Source organism: Pelecanus crispus, chromosome 6, assembly GCF_030463565.1.
Source record: "Pelecanus crispus isolate bPelCri1 chromosome 6, bPelCri1.pri, whole genome shotgun sequence".
In the NCBI taxonomy this organism is placed as follows: domain Eukaryota; kingdom Metazoa; phylum Chordata; class Aves; order Pelecaniformes; family Pelecanidae; genus Pelecanus; species Pelecanus crispus.
In genome coordinates this window covers 73,142,637-73,169,201 of record NC_134648.1, presented here as the reverse complement: position 1 = coordinate 73,169,201, position 26,565 = coordinate 73,142,637, and the positions used below count along the sequence as shown (strand labels likewise).

The 26,565-nt window shown below is 44.6% G+C and overlaps 1 protein-coding gene across 1 annotated transcript in view; it reads right to left on the bottom strand.

Moving 5' to 3' along the window:
• The window catches only part of MDGA2 (MAM domain containing glycosylphosphatidylinositol anchor 2), a 423,597-nt gene that overhangs the window by 164,951 nt on the left and 232,081 nt on the right, over positions 1 to 26,565 (bottom strand). Inside the window, exons 6-7 of the mRNA XM_075713071.1 lie at positions 24,698 to 24,830; positions 5,929 to 6,198 (exon numbers count right to left, since the gene is read on the bottom strand). Of these exons, the coding sequence (XP_075569186.1) occupies positions 5,929 to 6,198; positions 24,698 to 24,830 (403 nt within the window). The remainder of the gene's footprint in view (positions 1 to 5,928; positions 6,199 to 24,697; positions 24,831 to 26,565) is intronic.

Here is a 26,565-nt window from a genome sequence, read left to right as displayed (position 1 = left end):
GCATGCTGGAGCCAGCATCCCCAACCAGCACTCCCACCATCACAGACAATGCCAGCGCATCGGATAGACACATCGCTCAGCCGCTGGCCAGCATCCAGCAGCTGCAAAACTGCTGGGTAACCCCCCCGGGTGACGACTGTCACGGGTGCTGCCAAAACCCAATTTCCACTTTTTGGATAAAACTTGGGAACCTTGCCTCTCTGTTCTGGCGCTCGGCATCAGCCCGTGGGGGCCCTGCTCACATTTCAATTAACAGCGTTTGAGGATCTTTGAGGGATGACAGCAGAGGTCCTGATGCGTAACCAGGCAGACTTATTTTTATCCTTCATGCAACTGCTCTAGACCAACAAGGGTAATTCCTAAGAAAAAGCTCTGGGATAAACAGAGTCATTGCAGGAAAGCAGAAGGGTAAGCAGGTGTGTGACAGTGGACAACACTAATACCAGTTTACAGGAGTTTTTTTTTTTAATCTATTATAAAAGCAACAAAAAAAAAAATCACTTATTTCATAATCTGTATCTTTTTTTTTTTTTCCCACCTTCTTTTTAACACTCACTACTATGCAGTTCACATACGTTTTTTAAAGACATAATGAAATAGGTACTTCCAGCAATCTTGGCCTTAAAATGCATTTCCCCAGAGTGCTTTTTGTTCAGCAAAAGCTTTTGTGCTAATGTTGAGCGCAGGTCATTTAAAATTATTATTTTATATTTAAACTGACAGGGAATCCCACCCTTTTGAAAAATTAGCTCCAAACACTATGTTTCTGCTTCACAGAAGGGATAAGTCACACAGTCAGAGTCAATTGGCACTAAAAAAAATGTTGCAGTTACAGTGGAAGAGATGAAGTGGTCTATTTAAGGAAGGTAATGGGAGAAGCTGCTGATGAGGCCACAAACCCGAGTTGGTGCATGCCGACACCCTTCCAAATCATTTCAGTGCTCTGTAAGACCTGTAAAACGTTTCTCTGGCTTTACCTGTTTCCCACTCTGATGCACAGCTATCCTTCGAAGATGCTACCCAGCACTTTTGCTCTCTTACTGGACGGAGGAGCCACCTTACATCTCTCATCATCAAAAGCCTTTAATTCTTCATTGACGTACTGGTAGCTACAGAGAGATTTTATTCTCATTCTCCCCTTCGCGGCGCCTTCGGAGTATTTATTCTTCCCTGCTCTCATAATTCTGAGTTCCCAGTTTGAACCATGTTGAAAATGTATAATTTTCCAGAAGCTGCAGACATATGATTATCTTGATTCCTGCCTCTTTTGACATTTCCAGTTGTCACCCAGACTCTGTACGGTATTGTGATGATCATGCTTTTATGCAGTATCTTAAGGATTACAAGGCCAATATTGCCATTTCTCTAATGCCTTTTGCTTCCCTCTCCAAATACCTTTGAAGAGAGAATTTTAAAGGAGTAAAATAACCTCCAACAGCAAAGTCTAAAAGATCCTCGGGCTAGAAGAGCTTCCTGGGCCGTGGGATAAGCTGGATGTTCAACTTCCCATGCCAGATGAAGGCAAGGCAAGGAACTGAGCCTGGGGCCACGTCAGGTGAGGTCTCTAACTACGACGCTCCGGGCAATAATGTGAAGTCCTCTCTGCAAAGCTGTGCGTGCATGGGACGTGAAGAAGTATCCGTACCACCGTGCCTGTTGGCCCAAGGGCTGTGAGTAAGCAAGGGTTTGCATTTGATTTTAACACAAATGTACGTGTCTGTGTTTCCTTCTTATTTTAATTAACAAAATATCCATAGGAAGACTGATTATAATTTACCTCTAGGTGAGACCAACAGAGTTGTATAGTGACAAATTCACGGTGAAAGCAAATTAACAGCAATATTTTGGGTGGGAAAGAACTCTGAAAGAAGTGCAACAGATTTCCCCCATCCTGGCCTTTATGACAAATTATTTCCATTGCATCAGAATAACATTTTTTCGCTCTACCATGGTAAACTCAGAAAAACAGAACATCCTCCAAGCAAACACAGCAAAAAATACACACATCAGGCATAGATGTTTTCGGGAACTTTGTTTATCCAGAGGGTGTGTGTTGGATTTGGTATTTGAGAGAGGGGTTTTTTTTTCTTTTTTGAGAAAAGGAAAAAACCATTGAGTTTTACTAGAATGAGAGGAGTCAAGATTCCCTTAGAGCTTCCTCTGCTTTCCAATGGTTTTGTCTAAAAAATTGTTATAGGAAGGTATTCTAATTATCACTCTAAGAGCAGGATGTGAAGATGGCACTGATGAGAACACCCACCAATACTCAAATGCTAGCAGACTCGCAATCATTTAAAGAACTCATTAATCTAAAGAAAATACTTAGAAAGAAACTTTCAGAATTAGAATTGGCGAGCAGCCAGCTTTGCTGAAATGAGAGCGCATTTCTCCTTTCTCTGGTTTGACCCAACACACCTTGAGGGATGACACTGTCTGTGATGGAATGAAGTATTTTGCAATAACTTTGGGTACAGTTGAGCTGATAATGGCATGTTTTAAAACGGCTGTATTTCAGGGACTTTCTCACTACGACTTTGACAGGTAAACAGCACATGGTCACCGATTTGCCTCTGGTGAGCTCCTGTTCAAAGCAAACGGAGGAAATGAAATATATTGCATTATGTCTGTACCTCTTAAAGAACGGCATTGTGGTACTCAAAAAAATTTCTCTTTAGCGTCTCAGCAAAACTTTCACTAACTTTATCCGACGGCCGAAAGGGAAAGGCACCAACACCACAACTCAGCAGAACGGAGACAAAGGGAGCCGAGTTTGCAGCTTACCACTTGCTTAAGAACAGGGCATCTTTCAAGGACGTTGCTTTACCTGAAAGTGTTAATTTAACTGCTTAAGGAGGCGGCGTATGAGGGAGTCTCTTCCCTCAGCAGCTGCGTGCAACAGTAGTGTTGCAAGGGATCCATGTTCGTCCGAACCGACAAGCAAGCACCCACCTTGTTTTTGTTGGAAGGATTTACAATTAAGTTATACAGGCCAAAAGCAAAACACAGAAAAAAGAAAAAAAAAAAAAACCAAACATGGTTATGACTAAATGGATTCCTCACCGTGATGGCAGCTTTAGTCTGTTTTTTATTTTAAGAACAAACATCTTCAGTGCCAACACTCGCTGGAAGCGGGGGAAATCAAGTAACAGCGGAAAACCAGAGAACATATTAAATGCTTGTGGCATGTTAGGAGGTTTCCAGATAAATTCTGGGAGCGAACAAATGGAAAACAATGCATTGAGACCATTAGTGGCACCTGCTATCCCACCACTCCTCCAGCAGCACATGGCAATAGCAGAAACTAGCAATTTACACCCTGCAGAAGCGGAGAGCACACATTACTAGCTATTCACACCCTGGAGAAGCAGAGGACACACGCTACACAGCACTGCCATGCGGACACATTTTGCACCATCTCTCAGGTGCTATATATTCCCCCAAGCCATCGTATCTGCTCATCTTGCCATTTCACCATATTTATCCCCACTTTTTAAGGCTCTTGGAAAAGACTGATGGAGGAGCACAGAGCTGACCTGAATGCACTTCGGTGTCATGTCGGCACCTCGATGCCTGAATCCGCTCTTTAAACACAGCCTCATCTGTTGCCTCTATTGCTTACTGATCCACACAACTTCTGACTTTCCGAAAGGATAAATTACTTTTGTTACTCATATATTTATTTTTTATGTTTCTTTTTGTAGGATTCTCTCTGGTTTTAGATTTTATTATTATTATTATTAAATGCTTGGCAGTCATACGGCATCATTCGCAATGGGTTTGAAGTCAGGTGTGGTGGGTAGTCACAGACTTGGGCAGTCAGCCACAAAGACAGGAAAATGCCCAGAAAAAAAATCAAGAGCTGCTGAAGGTAAGGTAGCATCCATGGAATGAAGCCCATACAATAAAGGCACATTCAGATAAATGCACAATGGAATTGAGTGAATTTTAAAGGGAAGAAATTTCATCTGAGCCCTGATGATGCTTTGAGAAAACTTTACATTTCTTTCTGGGTAAGATTAGGGGATTATTGTCTAATCCTGGGGTTGGTAGTCCACCTGACGGAAGATGTGAACTCCATTTGCCAAATGCTTCTCCTGCAAGGCTTAGATGTTATTTCAAGTAAATACTCTTTTCTCCTCAGCTGCTGTGTGAAAATCCTCATACATAACCACAAAAAAAGAGATGAAATAGAGAGAAGCAATGAGCTAAGGCAAAATGCTACGAAATATATACACAAAGTAAAATCAAAACTCTGATACGAATTTCTCTCATAATTCACTCCTAAACTCAGCATCATTTTTAGTAAAGATAAATCAACAAAGACTGGAAAAAAGATTCTTTTTCCTAAAAGCCAATTCTTCCTCTTTAACAGACATAATAAGGGGAAAATCATAGCAGGTAGCAACACATTGGGGCTAGAAGGGAGCTGTGCTTCATTTATTTAATGGGTTGTTCCTCATTGCGGTCCATTCTCAGAATTAACAGGGCCACACATCAGACAGAAAAAAAGAAAAAAAGTCACCTCAAATGCTTTAATGATATTTTGTTCAACATCTTGCAGCTCCTAGGCATGGTCTTCTATAAATAAAAATGTGAGGGCATATTATTATCACGCTATGACTCATGAAATTTGTATCTGCAGGGAGCTACGGACTGTGGCTTTTCCTCCGGGCTCTCCAGTGCTGTCTGCTGGGTCAATTAAAATATCCAGATTTCTTTTCACACAAATCCTTTCTTCTCCCTTTACTTATTCCGAGTGTGTGTTTCACTCGCATCCACCCTTCACAACCTCATCACCATTGTACATCACAGCAAATTAATGTCGATGCTATGTTCCTGCAACAAGACTGCTTTTGCCTCTTGACAACAAAACCCCTAAGCCAAATGTCAAAAATTCAAATGGAAATATAATCTTACAAATAAATCTGTGGACATCTCCTGATAAAATCCTGCAGACCTAGGCCGATGCAGTGCTCTCTCCCTGACCCCAGAACAGAAATAGCCTCGTCCTGCTGAAGAGTATGATATGTTGGGCAATAAGAAGTGAACAGGGGTTATGGCTCTCATAAAATATTCACACCACTGGGTCTTTATACAGCAGTTTCTCCTGAGTATGATTAATCACATGCTATTATTTAAAGTTCCTATAGTGTGGGAGTTTATGTTTCACTACCATTCACAGATTAGATTATAGAAAATTAGTTTCAGATGAACTGTTTGGTTCAGGTAGATTAATCCACTCTGATGATGCCTATCAGCCAATCGAACTACTCCTTCAAACCAACTGGCCATGTCCCTGGGGTTAGCCAGAAAGCGATAAACAACTGGGGAGAGTTTCTCTCCACCTGGCAGTAATTGTTCTGCAAGCACTCTGCTCTTACTTTTATCTAAGACAGACATTTATCCTGCTATTTAGTATAATTAAAGCATAGGTACTAATCTAAAGCTCCTACCCAGGGAGCAGTCATCTGATGGCAGCAGATTCACAGCATGCACAACAGCCTTAATTTCAATAACATGTTCAGCTGATGAGGAGGAAGAGAACGGTGAAGTAGGTAATGACACCTCCAGGAGCTCAGGATGCATTCACCGCCAAGACGCTGTGTGCAGGGGATCAGCACGGGCAATGCCCAGAAGATGTGGTATCCTCTGGCGATCATTTGTCTCCAGTTTGGATGGGAGAGCTTCTGTATCTTCACAATACAAAAGGGCACCATGCCACCCTTGTTCCACCTAAGGGGTTTGAGGCCAGCACTAGAGCCAACTGGCTATTTGAAGTCAACACTAATTCATCTCATACACTATTAGAAATGACCAGGAATACATTTGGAAACATAGGATGCCACTAAGTGAACATTGCTATCCTGTCAGGTTAGGATTCAATTAATCTTCCCAGATAAAGGTCAATAGTTTGCCAGCTCAACTTACCTCTTACGATGATGTTGGTGGATTTTTTCGCAGGATTTCCAACATTATTGTTGGCGATGCAGCTGTACGTGCCAGCATCTTCTGACGTGATGGCAGGTATTGTTAAAGTGCCACCGTTCAGGACCGTCTTCTCGGGCAGGACACCGGCGGACCTCACCCATGTCAGGCTGGGGGCTGGCTCCCCTCCTGTCGTCACACAGACTAAGGTGATCGCTTCTCCAGGGTTCACCACTATCGGGTCATCCACAAGAAGCTTAATTGAAGGGGATGCTGCAAAACACAAGAGGAAGAGAAAGGTGTAGTGGGGCTACGTCTGTGGTATTGCTCAGTCCACGCTCAAGCCAAGTGAGATGAGCAAAGGCGCTTCAGCTACAGCGCTCTTCGCACAACCGCATGCCTTCCGAGAAGGGTGCTCCCCATCCTGGCGCTCCCCCTGACACCACATTTCTCACCCTGCTCAGTCATCATCTTTCACCGTGCTTTCAAACAGCAGGTGAGGATTTATGTATGGACAACCCTGCGGCTGTGCTTGGGAAGTAACGTATGATGTACGGGAGAGGTGCCAGCACACTGGATTTTAAACCCTGGAAGAAAGGAATTGGTAACAATCTTCTTATTTGGCATGGAAAGCATGTTGTTCTCTTTAAGTCAGATCCTACTCATTGAAAACCAGCCCTCTTAATCCACCTGCCTCCCCAGTGAACTCCCTGGGACTTGGCTGCCAGCTAAGATGAATTTGTAGAGTTTGAGTTGGGTCTGTTGAATAAGGAAAGGTCACCTCCCTTGGGACAACATCTCCTTGTACACGGAGAAACTGAAGCATCCAGCACAGATGCTTTCTTCCCCTGTATGGGCTGTGCAACCTGCAGCTCAGCACCAGCAGACAGCACGGCCACAGCTCCATCTCCTCACAGACACACAGGAGAGGTGCAGACTTGGGTCCCTACTACTTTCCGTACAACATGCTGTTGGGGTTTTGGTTGGGCAGGACCACCAACCCAGCCAAACCACACTGCAGCACAGGCTAATGGAAAGATGATGCTTTCCTTTCTCAGAAAGGAGAAGCATGTGATTATATTTCATTCTCTCTTCTTGCCTCCTCTTTTCCATGAAATACGTGCGTATTATATAAAAGGAGCAACAGAAATGCTCAGTATGAAGGGACAGGGCAGGGCAAGGCAATTCATTTTAGATGCTGGAATTTAAAATCGCAGTCTGAGCTGTGTCATCCCCTGTCATTTGCGTTGAGGGATCCACCCTTGCTGGATTCAGGCTTTGCTCAAAGGCATACCCTAAACCGCATAAGCGATGAGCCAATATATGAATACATATTGCTAGTACAGAAAAAGCAGCTATACTAAATAAACACAGGCATAAAGGTGAAGGATTGAAATTCTGGGCAAAAAATACCAGAAAACATGACAATAAGAAATGAAATGAAAATGTTACATCCCAAAATCTCATCACTATCCTCATTATTACAAAGATACATTCTTGTGTGTTCTGCTTTATATACCAATCTTATTTCAATATTAAAGGAATACACACTAATCACCAAAGGCAAATACAAGAGTCAACTGTAAAATAAGAGTTTCCTTTGGAGTTCACCCAAGAGGAATTAGCTTTCTCTGCATTCAGAGGCTGGAGCACACAAATGGGAAGCACTTCATTTGTACCTGTCTTAGCACAGAGAGAACAGGCAACCCCCAGCTGGGGAAATACTTTGAGAGAGCAGAGGTTTACAAGCAAAGTCCCCTCCTCCAGCTCCTCCTGGCTTGGGACCCTGCAGATACTTCCCAGCGTAAATTCCTGGGTTATTGTAAACAACTTAAAGGTGAAGAAGATGGGTGCACGGGTAAAAACACAGACAGAAAACAAGTCAACACTGCCCACTGTCAGTGCCTCTTTGCTCACATCCTCTGACCTCACATTCTTTCATCAGTCAATGCATCCATCAGCTGATGGACCCCTGTTTTGGGATTAGAGGTATGAAACTGGGCAGTATGTGATGCTTAAGTAGATTTTGCTTGGGCAAAGGTGGCAGAACCAGAGAGCCAGGTACCCGCTGTACAACTAGAACTGAGCTCCAGACTTGTAGGGTCACCACCAGCCAGGGGGTAGCACTCAGCTGGCCCCTCTTTTGGTCTCCTTCCCTCTCTCCTGAGTTTAATGATTTTTCCTGAGCAACTCTGGCAAGGAGCTGCTCTCACTAAACATCAAGTCCTGAGACAGGGAAGAAGAGAACCACAAATAACGCTTCAAAACTTAGAACAAAAGATGAAAGCTCCAACAATGTCAACCCAACCTGGTGGTGCTGTTTACCATAATGGCCTCATAATCCTCCAGATGAAAGGAGGCCCTTTGCCATCCTTCAGGTAGAGAGACAAAGATAGCAGCTGATGTGATAAAAATGCTGCGTTACATCCCTTTCATCACAGCTCTCAAAACAGTAAGTACATGAAAATTATGGTTTGCATACAGCAATTTCTCTTTGCTTACACCACACATTTCACTTAACTACAACCTATCCTGCTAGACAAACACAAACAAAAATTCAGCAACACACTGTACTACTACCGCTAAAAGCCTGATTTAAAACAAAGAATATTAAGAAATTTGGAAGGGATGTTAAGGTTTCCGGCAAATGAAACTCAGTGTAGCATATAAAGGGTCAAATACCTTTAGGAGTAGAATGTGAATCCACAGCAACGGTAAGCTATTATTTTGATATTTCTCTGCTTCTAACCCTATACGTAATCTGCACCGTATCACAGTGCACCAATAGCACAGAACCTCTTATTTTCACCTTCATGGTGCAACTGAGTACAGAATTGGGTCTACCGCACCACTTGCCTGATTTATTGTCACGTGCGTGTTGCCAAATTCTGGCCTAGGGATGGAGAGACTGGAAGTTTCCTGGTGGTCACTTGGACTTTGTCCTTCCACTGCTGAAGCACGCTCAGCCCCACCACCAGCCCCATGCTCGCCGACCTCTGAGAGTGCAATCTCCCCTCTCAATGCAATCAACATTGACCTCTCCTCCTTCCAGCCAAGGATGGGGAAAGGTGGTAGTCAACACTCCTCTGCTCATGTGCCAGACACGAGCTGGAGACCCGTGGTTTCTCTTCACAGCTTTGACCGGCTGTTTCAGCAAGGAAAGGGGAGAGAGAAAAAGAAAGAAGCAGGGGGTGTTAGCCAGAGTGTGAAGTAGGCAAACGGCAAAAATCCCGAATGCTCGGTAACTCCAGCGATGTGCTCAGACACGGTGGGGTGGCAGAAAAACAGCTTTAGCTCTAAGTTAGAGAGTGCTTGGGTTCACTTCTCTACATCAGCCTGGACCTAGATGTGGAAATGAATGGGGCTAAATGACAAGTTTAGCCACCTGCTGAAACACCTGTTTTAATTGACTTGGGTTAATTAACAGCATGTAGGGCTTCCGCAGGTCTGCTTTACTGGATAGCTCCTCTGTCTGACTCCATTCAAAAATGCTTTCTCCTCCCAAACCAGAGGAACACATCTAACTGCTCCCTACAGGATGCTGCAGCAATGCAGCTGCAAACAGCTGCCTCTCCCCACAGACTGGGAATGCAAAGCTGTAGCACAGAAAGGAGGGACGAAGGCACGACGACAAAACTCCATGTAACAGCAGGCACAGCAAGCCCTGGCCCATGCTCCTCAGGGCTGCTGCAGAGTCTTGCTCTCTTCCAGATTTTCTCAGCAAACATCTGTTAGACAAAAAGTTTACAACTAGCTCCTGTTTGAGCTAGGGAAATGGAGCTCACTGTCATGTGAGATCTCTCCCTGTTCTAGTTTCACTGACAGCAAGAGGTGCTGCCAAAAGGTGATTCCTCTTATCTTCCGTGAGCTATCTTCTTGCAAGAATCTTCCCCTGTGGTATCCGTCTCTCTGCTGACTGCAGACAGAGCCCAAAGATTAGTTTAATCTAGACAGGTAAGATTTAGATGGCAGAAGATGGGTGACATCAATCCTACCTTTAGGATGAGTATTTACAAATGGATCAGGAGCCTATAGATGGGAATGGGCAGAAAGTGCTGTTTTTAACAATATACATGTGCCAACCTCGCATTGATCCCAGTGTTTCGCAAATCCTCTTAGACCCTTGCACTTTCAACTGAAATTTTGGCCTAATCCTCTCTCTAAAATGGATTTCTTCTCTCTCTCATTTATTTGTAAACTTTTGGGGCTAAACACCACATACAGCATAAATCTGAACTGTATAATTCATCGCCACACATTTTTTTGGTCCAGCATGATTAAAAAATGGAGTAGGCATTTATAAAGATGACAAGATGATCCAGAGCAATTATAATAGTTGATGATTATACCAAAATATTGTTGAAGAATTATTAAAACTCATGCTTCAGGGCATTACATGGTATATTTTTCTGGAATGGAAGGGCAGACTATCACGTATCTGTCTACTGCACACTTTTTATGCACTCTTCTGAAACGTCTCCTGCTGGCTCTTGTTAAGGACAGACATGAGATCTGATCCAAAAGGACAATGCATGTGTTTACACATCCTTTGCATTTTTAAAGCACGTAGCATGACTGAACCCCAACCAGGAGACACACGATGCACTCCCAGCAGCTCAAGCTGTGATATTTGTTTAGATGGCAGGAAATAATGTAATTGAGTCAGAAGGAAGAGGAGATAGAGACTTCTCCAAAATATCTGCCTCTCATTAAAATGACACTATTGTAAAACACTAGTACATGCAGTTGTGTATTCCTGGTACAAGTCTGCCATGCGCTGGTTTTGCCTTTACCATGTATATTGCTTGCGGAAGTCAGGCTTCAGCCTCCAAGATCCCAGTCATTTTACCCGATGGCATCCACATCAACCGTGGGAGTGGAAATACAAGCGTGAGCCAAGCTCCCTGCCACTTCTACAGCCCAGCCTGCTTTCCCAAAACAAGGCTGGAGCCAGTACCAACATTCTGCCTGTTCACTTTTTGAAAGGCACAGAAAGGTAACCTGAGCTTTTTGAGGCTCGAGAAGACCCTCACGTCCTTACAAACAAGCTTTCACATGGTCCCAGCTGAGATCGTTTGAAAAGATATATATATTACAGTGACAGTAAGGCAGCAATTTACACCTCCAATCTTTATTTTATTATTTAAGTTTTACAAAATTTAGTTTCACCAGCAAGGTACTTGGCTGGTCGCCACGATTACACAGGGCTCTCCTTACACAAAAGACACTTTACAATCCAAGTGCTTCAAAGCCCCCAGAACTCAGCAGGTAGATGTGCAACCAAAAGAAAAGTTGTGCAACTGCACCAGCTCAGAAGTTTCCTCAGCTAAACAGCTGCCTCCTGACATAAGGATGAGCTCCTCAGTTTCTGCTCAAATCTTGCAGAGATCCCACAAAATTCCATGAAAAGGTTTAACTTAGGAATGTATTTTATTATTTTCCACTGTTACAGTCTTCTGGATTTGGTTTAATCTCACATTATGTCATTTATTTATTTCTGCTGTCTTCCTTCCTATTCATCTCCTCTCTAAACTAAATAGTCTGTTTTTTTTCACTTCCTCCCTCATAGCCCCAGAGCTCCATCTGTTCCTATCACAAAACCCTGGGTCACAGTTCGGGTCATGAAGACACACTGACACACACACACGCACGCAGATACAGGACTGATGTCCTCAATTTCATGAAGAGTTGAAGAGTGATGGATTTTATAGTTTTAAGTAATGTTCAGTACTGCTTTGGAAAGTTGAGCATCAGAGCGAACACAACTGTGCAATACCAAAACTGACCAAGACACAGGAGGTGCTCATGTATGTAATCTGATAAATTTATACAGAATTCCTAAAGCAACAAAAATGTCCCTGCCAAAAGGAGTCAATACTAAACAGAGCGTATTATCACCCCAAGAGCCACTTCCAAAGCTTCACCCTGGCTGAGGTCTCTCTTAGGTGACTACCAGCCATCGGGATTAATGAGGTGAACGCTGGACCATCCAGGTTCGGCGAGCAAAGCATCTCCCAGCCAGAACCTTCACCCCAGCACCGGCAGAGACTCTGCCAGGCAACCTGCCCAGCGGAAACTTACTTTCAACTCTCCGATAGGAATAATAAAATTCATTATAAAACAATAGCGAGCTTTGGTAAATATTTCCATGGGTGAGTGCATGGAACAAGCTTTCCAAACATTGTATTTGGACATCGTAATGAGAACGGCTCAGTGTTCAAAAGAGCTCTGCATCTTTACTGCCCTTTAGAAGTAGGGGTTTCTGAGTGCCAGTCCCACATTTCAAAGTCATGGTTGGTTTGCCAGGGGACAAAGAAAGCCGCAGTGCCACTGCGAGCTCTTCCCCGAGAAGAACAAGGCACTACTCATCACGAGGGAAACTGTTCAGGTCCCCATTCATATTGCAGCTGCATCCTTTTTAAAGGGACTTCAATTCAGAGGCTTTCGTGTACATGTATTGCTTCTGCATCCAATGTATTTCATAGCACTGTAGAGCCTGGCTGTGAACTCAACAGTGCATATGAGAAAGTGCTATTGGAAGCACACGGGGTCACAATACACGGACCTGCTAGTCAAGTCCCTACAGAGAATTTAAATTGGAACTGTATCACTTTTTTTTACCTAGTATCTACATGTGCACATAAGTTAGGCACTCGTGACATATAGATGGAGATTAATTATAAAATGTGGCTACAGCATATACCAGTCCTCACAGAGTAATAATACAGCAGGCAACACTCACTGGTTTTGATTAATGACCGGGGCAAAAGTTTCTTAGTTCCAGCACAAAGACAGCAGTCATTAAGTCATCATTAACACCCTAAGATCCACCCTGAACAATATCAGTTTACCAAGCACCTTCGACATAACAACCGAGCTCTGCAACAAAACGCTTCCAGTTTAAACAGAGCTGCCACAGGATCATCGGCAGGGAGACTGGAAACATCTAATCAATGACCCAATACTGATTGATGTTCACTGAACTTGAAAGAAGCAGAGTCTCTCCTGCTGCCTGGGATGGGTATCTGAGACAGATACTACACTGGGAGGAAAAAGATACCTGTCATTGAAGCAGCAAACAGAAAAAATCTGATGCAAACGTGTTTTAATTACAGTGAGACAAATATACGTATCTAGACTGGGTACATGGAACTGAGAAAATGCTATAATTGGCTTTAGGGATTACTGGAAATGCAAAGGAAAACTAATACTTTACTAGCAATATCAAAGTAGTGGCAGAAAGTCATGTCCTTGACAACTCATCTATGATGAATAAAAATGAAAAGACATTATTTCCTCCAGTTGTGTGAATCGTTTCATATGCAGAACTGAAGTAATAGAACGTAACTGAAGTATAATTTCATATATACATGTACATGTGTGTATGCATCCATTTAATTTACAGCCATGACTTCTTGCAGGAATACAATGCATATACTCCTAACTATACACATTATGAATAGTCCCTTTCCCATCAGAGCAAAAAGAGAGAATGTTTGAGGTCCCCACTGGGCTGGGAGCATCATTTCTGTACTTATTTACTCAGTAAAGCTCAAAAAAGAATAGATTATAATTCCTAGCTGAAGTCCAGATTTTAAATTACAGGGTAAAAATAAACTTTTTATTGACCACACTGCCACAGTATGCTGTAATATGGTAGGTCCTTTCTTTTCATCAATAGTCCTTAAAAAAGAAAAATTAAAAAAACCCCAGAACCACAACAAAAAAAAACCCAAAAGCCAAACCCTGATGAAAATCACTTTTATATGGCCATCCTCTCTGCTTTATCCTCCCTGCTGCTACTGACAGAGCTGTAATCTGATTGCTGTCGCAAAAGAGACAACTCTTCTAGGCAGAAAGTGCCAGCATGTATTGAAACAGCTAGGCTAAGACACTCCAGTGGGCCAAACTGCCAAGCAAACATGCACCTACGTGCGCCGGCAGTTCCTCTGCTCTCCCAGGACATGCAAACTTGGCTGCGGACTCTGCTGGGAAGGGGCAAGGCTTCCCGGAGCAGGTTCACCTTTGTCTTGGCAATGGGTTTTCCAACAAAGCCAAGGGAGAAAAAATATGCAGAGACGCTTAAACTTGATCTCTTTGCAGGCTTAGGACCAGAAGTCATCACAGAATCACAGGATGGTTGAGGTTGGAGGCACCTCTGGAGGTCATCTGGTCCAACCTCCTGCTCAAGCAGGGTCCCCTGCTGCAGGTTGCCCAGGACCGTGCCCAGATGTCTTCTGAGTATCTCTGAGGGTGGAGACTCCACAATCCTGTGGAGTCCAGAATCCTGTGCCAGTGCTCAGTCACCCTCGCTGTAGAAATGTGTTTTTATAGTCACTGTCAAGTAGTGACCAGCCACGTAGAGCTTTGGACCGCAGCGGTGTCTCGCTCAGGTGCTGCATGCAATCTCAGCGCAGAAGAGCAGCAAAATACTCCGGCTGTAACAACTTCCCATTCTAAACACCTTTGTGTTTAGACACATAGAACAGATGCACTCACCATACATATCAACCTTATTTTTGTGTTACTTGCTCTTTTTCCCATTGCATCATTGCCTTTGAAATTCCAGCACTTGCAGGGGTGGAGAAAATAAAGGACTCAAATAAAGAAAATAAAAAAAAAATATATAAAGGACTCAAATCCCAGTTCTTTCAGGCACATGTCCTTTTTTTGACTTAATACATGGAATTACCAAAGTAATATTTCAGTTTTCAGTATTGCAAGTGGTTTAGGGTTCTCATTTTCACAAAAGCACCTGGACCTGTTCTGGTGCGAAGGGGTGGCTCCCCCCACCCAGGGCAGCTTCCCCCCACGATTGCTGAAGACACCCATTATTCTGCGTGCCTTAACCTCAGACTGGGGCGCACGTGCCCCCCCATGTACCAGCAGTCACCACCCAATATGAATATGCTACCTGGTCACAGATAAAAAAGAAGTAATGTTTTCCAGTTTTTTTCAGTTTCCCCTGTGCCTGCCACAAAAAAAAAGAAAAAAAAAGAAAAAAGGCTTAAAAGTTGAGTAAGGTGCAAGATTATTTTGTCCAGGTATATTACCAAGAAAGGAAAATTCTGAGGTTGCAGGGGAAGCAGAGTGGGAAGTTAGTAGAAAGGAATAAAGCAAAGGATGAGATTATATTTAACAAGGTCCTTTTTCAGCTGGACTCAGTCTTTACATGTTCACATATATGTGAACACACCGGCCTACAGTGCCAGCCCAGGTAACCGCGCCCCACTCCCTGCGCTCTCCCTCTATTCTCGATAGCCTTTTTTTTCCCTCCTCCAACTTTTTCTGAAATCCTCTGGTTTTTACCCAATGGGGATGCAGCCTTGATGACTCATCTCTTTATTCCCGAGTTGCCTGGCTGCTTTTCACCCAGCAGCAGCAGCACTTTGATGACTCGCGCTTTGCTCGCGCGGCCGTTCACGCACAGATGTGGCATTGATAGCTCCAACAGGGAGGAAGGGAGGCGGATACGTTTGCTATTCAGAGCACTTCCTCGGTGGTTACGCTCTGGAGACGACTACAATAGCTCACAGCTCCCACACTGTATGAACTATTCATTCTGTGGACATTTTATCAAGAGGGTATGAAGGGAAAGCAGGATCCTCCCTTTAGCAGCAGAGCGGTGTTAAATCAGCTTAACCCAATCACGAAACCGTCCCCTTCATCACTATATTTAGATGCAGCATTGTACACGTAGGCTTAAATTCATCTCGGCTAATTTCAACCACCCAAAAGTCAGGCGTGCAATCTGAGGTCATGTATCTCAATGAGATATAAGCACCCCTAAAGCACAATTCCTGCTCTCCAAAAATAGATGGGATGAACTGCTCTTTGGAGCCATCTCTCTCCCTCTCTACACTGAGTACGGTGCTCCCCGAGCAACCGTGTACTACAGACACCTAGGGTTTCAGACTGCTATTTATGTGAGACAAATCCTGTCTTGCAAAAGCAAAAAACGCCCACACAATTAGCGGATGAGGAACAACTGGCTAATGAGGAGCTGCAGAGAAAGGACCCTCAGGGTTGTGGTGGATGGCAATCCGGCCACAAAGCAAACATTAGCAATATGTGCTCACTGAAAGGGGGTTATCATACAGGGATGCATAAAAAAGAATTTTGTTGGGAAATGCATGGGACAAGCCCTGAATTGAACCCCCTGGTTATGGGGTTGGGTGCACTGGAGTACTCTACCATGCCCTGAAGCGCTGAACTTCTCCAAGGACGTGGACAGAGGAGATAAGAAAGACATTTTTTACGCTGAGGGAGGTGAGGCACTGGCACAGGTTGCCCAGAGAGGCGGTCGATGCCCCATCCCTGGGAACATCCCAGTCCAGGTTGGACGGGGCTCTGAGCACCCTGCTCTGGTTGGAGATGTCCCTGTCACTGCAGGGGTTGGGCTGGGTGGGCTCTAAAGGGCCCTTCTAACCCAAAGCATTCTATTCTATTCTATTCTATTCTATTCTATTCTATTCTATTCTATTCTATTCTATTCTATTCTATTCTATTCTATTCTATTCTATGTTTAATATCTTTATCGATGATCTGGATGAGGGGATTGAGTGCACCCTCAGTAAGTTTGCAGATGACACCAAGCTAGGAGGGAGTGTCGATCTGCTGGAGGGTGGGATGGCCCTGCAGAGGGACCTGGACAGGCTGGACCCATGGGCCGAGGCCAACTGTGTGAGGCTCAACAAGGCCAAGTGCCGGGTCCTGCACTTGGCGCACAACAACCCCATGCAGCGCTGCAGGCTTGGGGAAGAGTGGCTGGAAAGCTGCCTGGCCAAAAAGGAGCTGGGGGTGCTGGTCGACAGCGGCTGAACATGAGCCAGCAGTGTGCCCAGGTGGCCAAGAAGGCCAACAGCATCCTGGCTTGTGTCAGGAACAGTGTGGCCAGCAGGAGCAGGGAGGTGATTGTGCCCCTGTACTCGGCGCTGGTGGGGCCGCACCTGGAATGCTGTGTCCAGTTTTGGGCCCCTCAGCACAAGAAGGACATTGGGGTGCTGGAGCGTGTCCAGAGAAGGGCAGCGGAGCTGGGGAAGGGTCTGGAGCACAGGGCTGGTGGGGAGCGGCTGAGGGAGCTGGGGGTGTTCAGCCTGGAGAAGAGGAGGCTGAGGGGAGACCTCATCGCTCTCTACAACTGCCTGACAGGAGGGGGCAGGGAGGGGGGTGTTGGGCTCTTCTCCCATGGAGTTAGCGATAGGATGAGAGGAAATGGGCTCAAGCTGTGCCAGGGGAGGTTTAGGTTGGAAATTAGGAAAAATTTCTTTACGGAAAGGGTGGTCAAGCATTGGAACAGGCTGCCCAGAGAGGTGGGGGAGTCCTCATCCCTGGAAGTGTTCAAAAAAACGGGCAGAGGTGGCACTTGGGGACATGGTTTAGTCTAGTCTACCCTTGATTGGTTTAGTGTGGGCTTGGTAGTGTAGGTTACTGGTTGGACTGGATGATCTTAATGGTCGTTTCCAACCTAAACGATTCTATGATTCTGATTCTATGAGATCAACACAAACAGCATGAGGTAGAAATGATGTGACTCACAGGCAAAAATTAAGGAGCTAGGTTCGTTATCCAACAGAAGAGATGGGACAAGATTGCCATCTTCAAATATACAAAACGTTGCTGTGAAGGGGAAGAGGATAATCTCATCTTCATGCCATGGTGGACAGGACCAGAGCGATGGGCCAGACCGCCTGCCTTTAGCGCGGCACCTCTGCTGCTGGCAGCCAGGTTGAATGCACACGGGTAGGACAGGGTTCAGATCCAGTGCGTTCTGCCATGAAGAATGGGACTAGACAGCCTCCTGGGGTCCTTCCCAGCTTTATTTTCTATTATTTCTTTTTTTGCTAAAGCATTAAAACCATCCACCTGCAGTATTCAGCTCCGAGTATACAGCTGACTGTATTTCTAATACGAGGATTTCAAGCCTCTTTAGTGCAGGATCACATCTCGCTTTTGCAGTCTCTGAGAATGCCAGGGGACACTAAGAGAAATATTTTTTCAAAATGAGGTAATTCTCTTAACACTGTATTGTCTGAATGAAGGGAAACAAAGCAAGTTTATCGTGACAGACTACTGCTTAATGGAGGGATTAAAAGTGAATTAAGCCTTTTTCAATTTGTTTCCCACCACATGCCCCAGACAGAATGCCAGCTTCAGCTGTGATTTGAATGAACTATGTCATGCAGCTGAAAAAATCATGTATTGAAATACTCATCTTTCTTGGTAGAAGTTACTGAGGTGGATTATTTCTATGTTGGAGGTTGCCAAAAATCAGCCTCAATATTATGTATTAATGATCACCTGCACTAAGCAGCCTGAACTGGCTGCTAATATAGAAACTAATATGCATTTTCAAATTAATCTGTGCCACCAAAAATGCTCTGTAGATCAAGATAAAAGTTTTATTTGCTTTTACTCAATCATGTTAGAAGAAATATTATAGGCAGCCCAGAATTTCAGCGGTTTTATGGGTAAATATCATGTCTTTTCTCTGACACTTTGAAACAATGAACACCCTTAAAAGGATCCATTCCTGTTGTTATTAGATCTGGGCATTCAGATGTGGGATTCAGAGTTAGCTGTATCTAAAGTTACCTTTCCCAGCTCTAAAGATTAAGTAGCAAGTCACGTGCAACCTGGCAACAGATTTTAATATCTCCTGTCAATAATTCATGTCTGACACAGAGCAGAATTATACTTGGAATAACATAACCCCTGTGTTTCTAAAGGAGACTGCACTTGTTCCTGCTAAGTATCTTCAAAAAGAAGCACCTCCTGACCAATGTACGGTCCAGGCTAGGGCAGGGCGATAGGTCTTCAGGACTTTCATCAATTCTTACATAGACAACGATATGCTGGGGAGAGGAGATACTCAGTACACTGAATTCAAACAGCTTCCACAACTTTTGCCTTTTAATGTGCTTGCTTTAATCACAGAACGGTAGGATGACCTCCATCAGAAGGGATCTCCAGAGGCCTCTGGTCAGAGCCCTGCTTGAAGCTATACCAACTAGGATCAGGTTGTTCAGGCCTCATCCAGTCAAAGTTTGAGCATCTTCCCCAAGGTGAGCAAACCCAGCTCCTTCAACCTCCTCCCACATGCCACCTGCTCTAGCTCCAGACCATCTCCAGACCTCCACTGGTCTTGCTCCAGTCCATCCAAGTCTTGCTTGCTCTAGGGAGCCCCAAACTGGACAGAACAGTCTGATGCAGTCTCACAAGCGCTGAACAGAGGCAAAGGATCACTGCCCTGGACCTGCTGGCCGCAGTCCTGCTACTACAGCCCAGCTTGCTGTTGGCATTTTTGGCACGGGCACATTGCTGGCTCATCTTCAACTTGTCCGCAGGGCAACCCAGCTCCCTTTCTGCAAAGCTGCTTTCCAGCCAGTTGGCCCCACCATGTACTGGTACGTGGGGTGGTTGATCCTCTCCAGGAGAAGAACGTGGCATTTCCCCCAGCTCATTTCATGAGGCTCCTGTCTGCCCTTTTCTCCAGCCTGTTGAGACTGCTGTATTGACCACTACTCCCAATCCGGTATCTGAAAACTTGTCAAAAGTGCACTGCGTCTGATCATTTTGGTCATTAATAATTGAGTTGTACAGTACTGTTCCTGGTTCTCATCCCCAAGGGATGACGTGAGCAAATGACCACCAGCTGGACATCATGCCACCCTTCAAGACCAAAGGACCTGCCAATTTTCCACTAATCATTCACATCTCACAAATCTGGCTATAAGGAAACTGTGGGAAGTCATATCAAAGGTCTTACTAAAGACAAGGCAAGAGGATGAGAAGCTGTAACAGAGGAATCAAGGTGGTGATTCCCAAACACTCGTAAGTGGGAACGGGAGATGAGAAAGGTGCTGGGGAGCAGTTCCTATGAGAAGACACAACGTGTAGCACTGTGTTCCCCCCACCAGAAGCCTTTGCTGCCAGCTCTGTCTTTGGCACCTCTTGCAGTTTCAAACCATGAGGACTGTTTGAAGGAAATATTTCACTGATTTCAGGAATACAAATACACTAACAGCTCTAAGAGGGTGAAAAACATGAATGGGGAAGAGAGATGTGTGAGTGCCATGCAAGAACCCTCTGAGGCCTTGGGGAAGAGACGGGACAGCAGCAACCCCAAGAAAAGCCCAACGGGTGGAGTAGGAGCCAGAATCAGATCAATCTGATTTCTTCTTGGGTACAGATGGACATAGTGAAGCAACAAAAACGGGTAACATAGACAGAAAATATGGAGGTCATGACTCAGTGTGATACCCACCCTCGCAGCTGCTGCTCTTCCGACAGCATGGATTGAAGCACATGCACCGAGAAAATTGTCAGGGTTCCTCCTCCTTGTCAGAATAACCCCTTGATTTTGTTGCAAAGCAGCTGCATTTGCTTTTACAACTCCTGCTTGCATTAACTTACCCAAATTAACTTCTACGTGCTGATTTTAAAGGGACTCAGTCTACTAAAAACAAACAAGAGTTGCAAAATTAGTCCCTTTGCTGTTCTTCCTCACATCTTGACTTCTATTTCTGTTCCTGCCACTCACCAGCAATCTGCCAGCAGGTGAATCACTTCACAGCGTTTCTGCTTCCCTTCAAATTTCTCATCTATTTAGATAATAAATTTGCAGAGTAATAGCTGTCTTTAGATACAAAGTGGGTCTGGGCTCAACAAGTGCCTCTATCTGCTGCTGTACAATATTACTGCTAATTGTCATCTTGGGCTTCAGCATATGCATGGTCACATGCTTCTGAGATGTCCTCAGCTTCTCTCATTACAACACCCACTTTGGGTTTTGCATTTTAAATTGGTCTGCCATGGAACAAAATATCCGTGTGCCTGAAAAATTATGCCAATGCACCCGCACTCCTGCAGTACTTGCAGCCATGCGATGGCGTGTCTCAGGCTTCAGACTCACACAGAACAGATGTAATTAACACTCAGCTGTTGAACAAAGGGGGTGTGAGTGTACCTAATTATACCTATGTGTAACACTTTAAACCTGCATCGTGCCCAAAGTGTACTGATGAATGCCTGTTCATCTGGTGGCATCAGCTTAATTACCTCTCTAATTATGCAAGGAGTACACAGAAAGTTTCCTTTGGATGGGTTATATCACAGTAATGGATTGCTACTCTGGTGATGCCACGACACGCAATCAAATAATCAGCAAGACGGAGCGAGGACAGAAAACAAAAAGGTCACAGGGACAAACTGAACAGAAACCTGAACTACTCATCCGAACACATGCCCGGTGTTCCTCAAATTAGGCTCTCAACTCAGGTGTGTGCGCAGGAGTATAGAGGCAGGAAAGACCCTCCGGCATAAATAGTAGCAGCAGAGCACCTGGATCTGCAGTGGTTTCCTTGAAACAAGCGTCTACGTTTGTGCCCGAGTCGCCTATAGCTCTTGGTGAGGGAAGGCGAGGAGATTTGAGGGCGTTTCAGAGAAGGAAAGAGGAAAAAACAAGTGTTTGTGCGCCTCTGTCACCATACTCTCTAACAATATGGGAAGATTATCAAGCAGAAGGTGCAACAGGTGACTTGACTGTCATCTGTGAGAACCTCGGTGGCCCTGGATGCAGAAAGTAGGCAGGGTAGTAGCAGGATACTGTAAGAGCAGTAAGGATTTCCAGGCATACAATAGTTACGCTGGGTTGTTTTTTTTTTTCCCCCACATCTGCTGAGCACACTTCCTCAAGCACAATCTGCCAACGATCATCGCATGTGACAAACGCTCGTTACAGCGTGCAGAAGTCCCGCTGCGCATCAGCGTGCGGTGGCAATCAATCAGGGCCGGCGGGGAGCCAAGGTGCTCCCTGCAGCACAGTGGCTTCCCAGCCGCCGTGCGCGCACCGCCTCAGTCCGTCGAGGCGAGCGGCAAGCCACCGCACGCAGGTGGTCCACAAACCCTCACAAACCCCATCTGGCTGCCTGGACAGCTGGTGGCCCCGAGCAACCCAAGCTGGAGTGCACATCCATGGCAGGGGAAAACCTCCCCGGCTTGGCTCACAAGTCGATCAACCGAGGGGAGCCTGACAAACCATGCAACGGTCCGTGCGTCATGCAATAAAAGCCTGAACCCAGTGAGCCAAATCACGACTGGAATGAGCTGGAAGCCCGCAGCTGCTGGAAGCCTCAGCTGTTCTCTGCAGCCATCTCCCTCACCAGCAACAGCCAAGTTACACAAAAACCTCTCACACCGGTAACGCTTACAGTCCTGATAAATGCAGAATAGCCAAACTGGCAGCAATTTTACAGTGAGATCACGTAATTTGCAGCTGAATTTAAATTCACCTGTAGCCACATTAATGACAATAAATATCGTGCATGTTTGCCACCTTACAGACACTTCTGTTTGTCTGTCCTTTGTTTCCATTAGATAGACATCGCCATTACAGGCCTCCAGCTTTAAATTAAAAACAGATGAACAGGCTAGAACTGCGCTATACCAAAACAGAGTATCAAATTCAGGTTCTGATTTTCATTACTTTGGATTTATCCTGGATTACACTGGATTTAAAATTTATATAACTTCTATGAAGTTACACCAGGTGAAGTTCTACCAAAGAGCTATATCAAATGAAGTCATACCAAATGAGAAAAGTTTTGTCCCAGAATCATTAACACATCAGTCATCATCTTTAATGATATGTTGCAGTAATTACTGTACGTATTTAATCTCGCCCTTGCTGATGGTTGCCACCAAGTTCTTAACGAGAAAGTGTGACTCTTTATAATTTTTCAGCCTTGTTTACTTTGGAAATTACTCCAGAAGAGCAGTTCTTGTTAGTGTAGCAAGACACCCTTCTCCCAAAATAGACATGGCATTGGCAAGGTGGGAATAATGAATTCTTTTTGCAAAATTAGATCATGATCACCTGTCCTCAGTTCAGAACAGTTACGCTATTTGGTGGTCCCCCAGTACTGCAACGTGAAGACACTTCTGTTGCAGATGAGGTCCAACACGGACAGAGACTGTTCCGGCTCCGACAGCAAAATTATTGCTCTGACAAAGGGGAGCAGTAACACTTCTCATCCTCTGTCCTCATGGGTGAAGGTGGATGAGTTATTACTGGTGTTGAGAGGAAAGTTGCTCCCCACTACCAGGTACAGCTCTCCATGGCAGCCAGGCTTTCATGCCTCTTCTGGTATGAAATCAGAGAAACTGATGAGGGACAAACCTCACATTAAGATATCATTTTTTTCCCTGGCAAAATTAGTGAGGGACTAAATTAAGGGCTTCCAAATCATTTTGCCAGGTACCTTCGGAGCTGACTGTCATTCCCTTGCTGCCAGTGGCAGCTTTAAAGCTGAGCTGTGAATCTGCTTTGCAGTGGGTTGTGTGCAGTAATGGTGCATACCACAGTCTGGAAGTCCCTGCTGTCAAATCAGAAATTCAGAAAAAGCTGAAGGCAACTCCTTGGAATAAAGCCACATGGACAGAAATAATGTAAAATGTGTGAGTGCAAGTAAAATTCATAGTTCATCTTGGATGCACTCAGCATGTTAATGCCTCAACTGTTTTGTTCATTTGCTACCTGTTTTCAGTGTCCTGAGGCATATGCTATTAAGACCTGAAGTCTTCAAATGTTACAACATTTGCTGAAGAACAGTCCTCCAGAAAACACTTCTTTGAAATTTCTAATTACTTAGAAATCGAAGCTCAGGATTTTTCTCTTTGGCACCAGGTTTATCAGCCATTTCAGACACATCCTCTGTGGATCCTGGACACAGAGCCTTTAGGAGTGTTAAAATCTATAATTACCATCCTCCTGGAAATGAGCATTCCCAATTGCATTTCTTGAGACCAGACACTGCCATGAGGCTCGAAGAGAGGGAGATATACAACTGACTATTTTCTCAGCCAGCAGCAAGTCCAAGGAAAAGACCAATGCACAAGAAATCATGGAATCATTTAGGTTGGAAAAGACCTTTAAGATCATCAAGTCCAACCATTAACCTAACATTACCAAGTCCGCCACTAAACCAATTAGGGGGAGAGTAATAATTGATTTCATGTTTCCTGGCTTGGTGGCTGGATTATTTTTTGATGCAAGTCAAACTAGAATAGAATCAAATGCCACAACATGGAGCCAGCTTGGAGAGACTATAGATAAATGCCCACTTATCCGTCTGCAAAGCATTTCAACAAAATGCTTGAATATTTTCCTTTGAACCAACTAAATCTGAAAGAAAACACTTTTGTTTAAATCAATGTAAGAAATCAATGTTTAAATCGATGTAAGATTGTATCAAATTAATCATATAAAGTCAATCATTTAATTCAGTGTAAGAATATAAAAAGGTTGATTTTTTTCCTAAAATATTTTGTTGACGAAAAATAATTAGCTTTCAGCAAAGCATTGAGAGAAGTATTTGGGAGTGCTTGGAGGACTTGTGAAGGATTGTTTTTACTCTATGCCCAGCCTTGACTGAGATGCCCTTTCCCCTTACCTTGCTGCAGTATCTTCTTTGGAGCTTATCCATAACACTGAAACCCCTGACACTGGGGGAAAATGCAAATCCCAGTATGAAATCCAGAGAGTGACATATATTGAGAGCGATAAATCAAAACTCTTCTTCAAACCCTAACTTTGGTGAGGAAAAAAAAAAAGAAAACACCTGAAAATGGCTTCTACACCATGCTCCTGAATAGCTCCTACCGCTGCGCGACTGCATACAGCCACGTAGGTTTTAAGCAGGAGAACAGCGCCGCAACACAAAAAGCCAGGGGTACATCCGATGCCCAGAGAAGGTCGCTGTTGGACGCCCACCTGTTTTATTCGAGAGTCGGAAGGACACCATCTTGTCAGGGATGCTGCAGACATTCCTCACCGAGGCGATGCAGCTGTAATTCGCGTAATCCTGAGGTCGGAGGTTCTTCAGCTTCAGGATCTTTGTTTCTCCCTGCACGTGCGAGAGAGAGCGTTAGGAAGGGGCTGAGGCAGCGGAACAAGCAGGGATGCAGGAGGCACCGAGACGGGCTTTCAGGAGGCAAGAGGAAGATGCAGAGGTGGCTAATTAGAAGCAGATGTTGAAGTGGTCCAGAAAACATATTTTATTTAATTACCTGAAAGAATGCCAGCCGGCATAACCTAAAAGTGTAGCCCCACTTATATACTAAAGGCAAAAGAAAAGAGAGCAGCGAGGGGGAAATTGCTTTGACAGAGTCTTTCAAGTTGCAGCATTATTCAGGATAATATATCTTAAGGTACAATCTACGTGATGAAAAAAAAAATCACAAGCTACAGAAATCCTGCTGTTTTCCTTTGAAAATGAGCTGCTGATGGATTTTATTTTTAGCCAGCAGTGTAAATGATGGAGCAGGGACCTGAACGGGATAAGTAATGAAGGAGTTCCTTCAGACACAATCAAGAGAAAACTGGAAAATACGAGATTTCCACTGCAGTACTGTGTGCAATGGGCACGGCAGAACCAGAAACTCAGGAGAAAAAGCAAGCTGCTGAAATACGTATGTAAAACTTTACAGTAGCGTTAGCAACAAGGGTAACAAAAAGCCAGAAGGAGTGTTGGATACAAAATCCTGCGCACGCAGAGATGTCGCGGGACGGAGCAGGGAGGAAGAAAGCACAGAGAGCACAGCAAAACACATCAGGGTGTCAGGCGCGAGGACGCGAGAGCGAGAAGGGCTGCAGAAACATGGGATAAATCCGTATGTATCAATGCCTGCGCGTTATTCACTCGAGCACTAAAATTACAAACTTCCTCGGGCTTTCAGTCTCCTCCTCCAGCTGCCTGCTTGCAAGTCTTTGCCGGCGTTTATAGTGATAAGTTAAAAATGTGTCATGCTTGGGCAGGGCTAAGGCAGAGTCCCAGCCCAGGGAGGCAGACACTCCGAGCAGGCTCACAAAGCACCAAAAGAGCAAACTTTGGAAAATGTTAGAATCATAGAATCATAGAATCGTCTAGGTTGGAAAAGCCCTTTAAGATCATCCAGCCCAACCATTAACCTACACTACCAAGCCCACCTAAACCAATCAAGGGTAGACCAGACTGAACCATATCCCGAAGTGCCACATCTACCCGTTTTTTGAACACTTCCAGGGATGGGGACTCCACCACCTCTCTGGGCAGCCTCTTCCAATGCTTGACCACCCTTTCCGTAAAGAAATTTTTCCTAATTTCCAGCCTAAACCTCACCTGGCACAGCTTGAGCCCATTTCCTCTCGTCCTATCGCTAGCTACTTGGGAGAAGAGACCAACACCCACCTCACTACTACCTCCTGTCAGGTAGTTGTAGAGAGCGATGAGGTCTCCCCTCAGCCTCCTCTTCTCCAGGCTAAACAACCCCAGTTCCCTCAGCCGCTCCTCATAAGACTTGTTCTCCAGACCCTTCACCAGCCTTGTTGCCCGTCTCTGAACACGCTCCAGCACCTCAATGTCTTTCTTGTATTGAGGGGCCCAAAACTTATGTTCCTTATCTTAAAGCTGAACAACTTTTAATATTGCCACAGCTTGAGTAACCTAGTTAATTTGGTTTTAACAATGTCATGTGCACCAACTGCCCAGGCCTATATAAGCAAAAAAATTGTAGTTTGTGAAAATGCATGTAAAGAACTAGAAAAAAGAAGAAAAGGGGGATTAAAAGGGGGATTAAAAAAAAAAAAAAAAAAAAAGGATG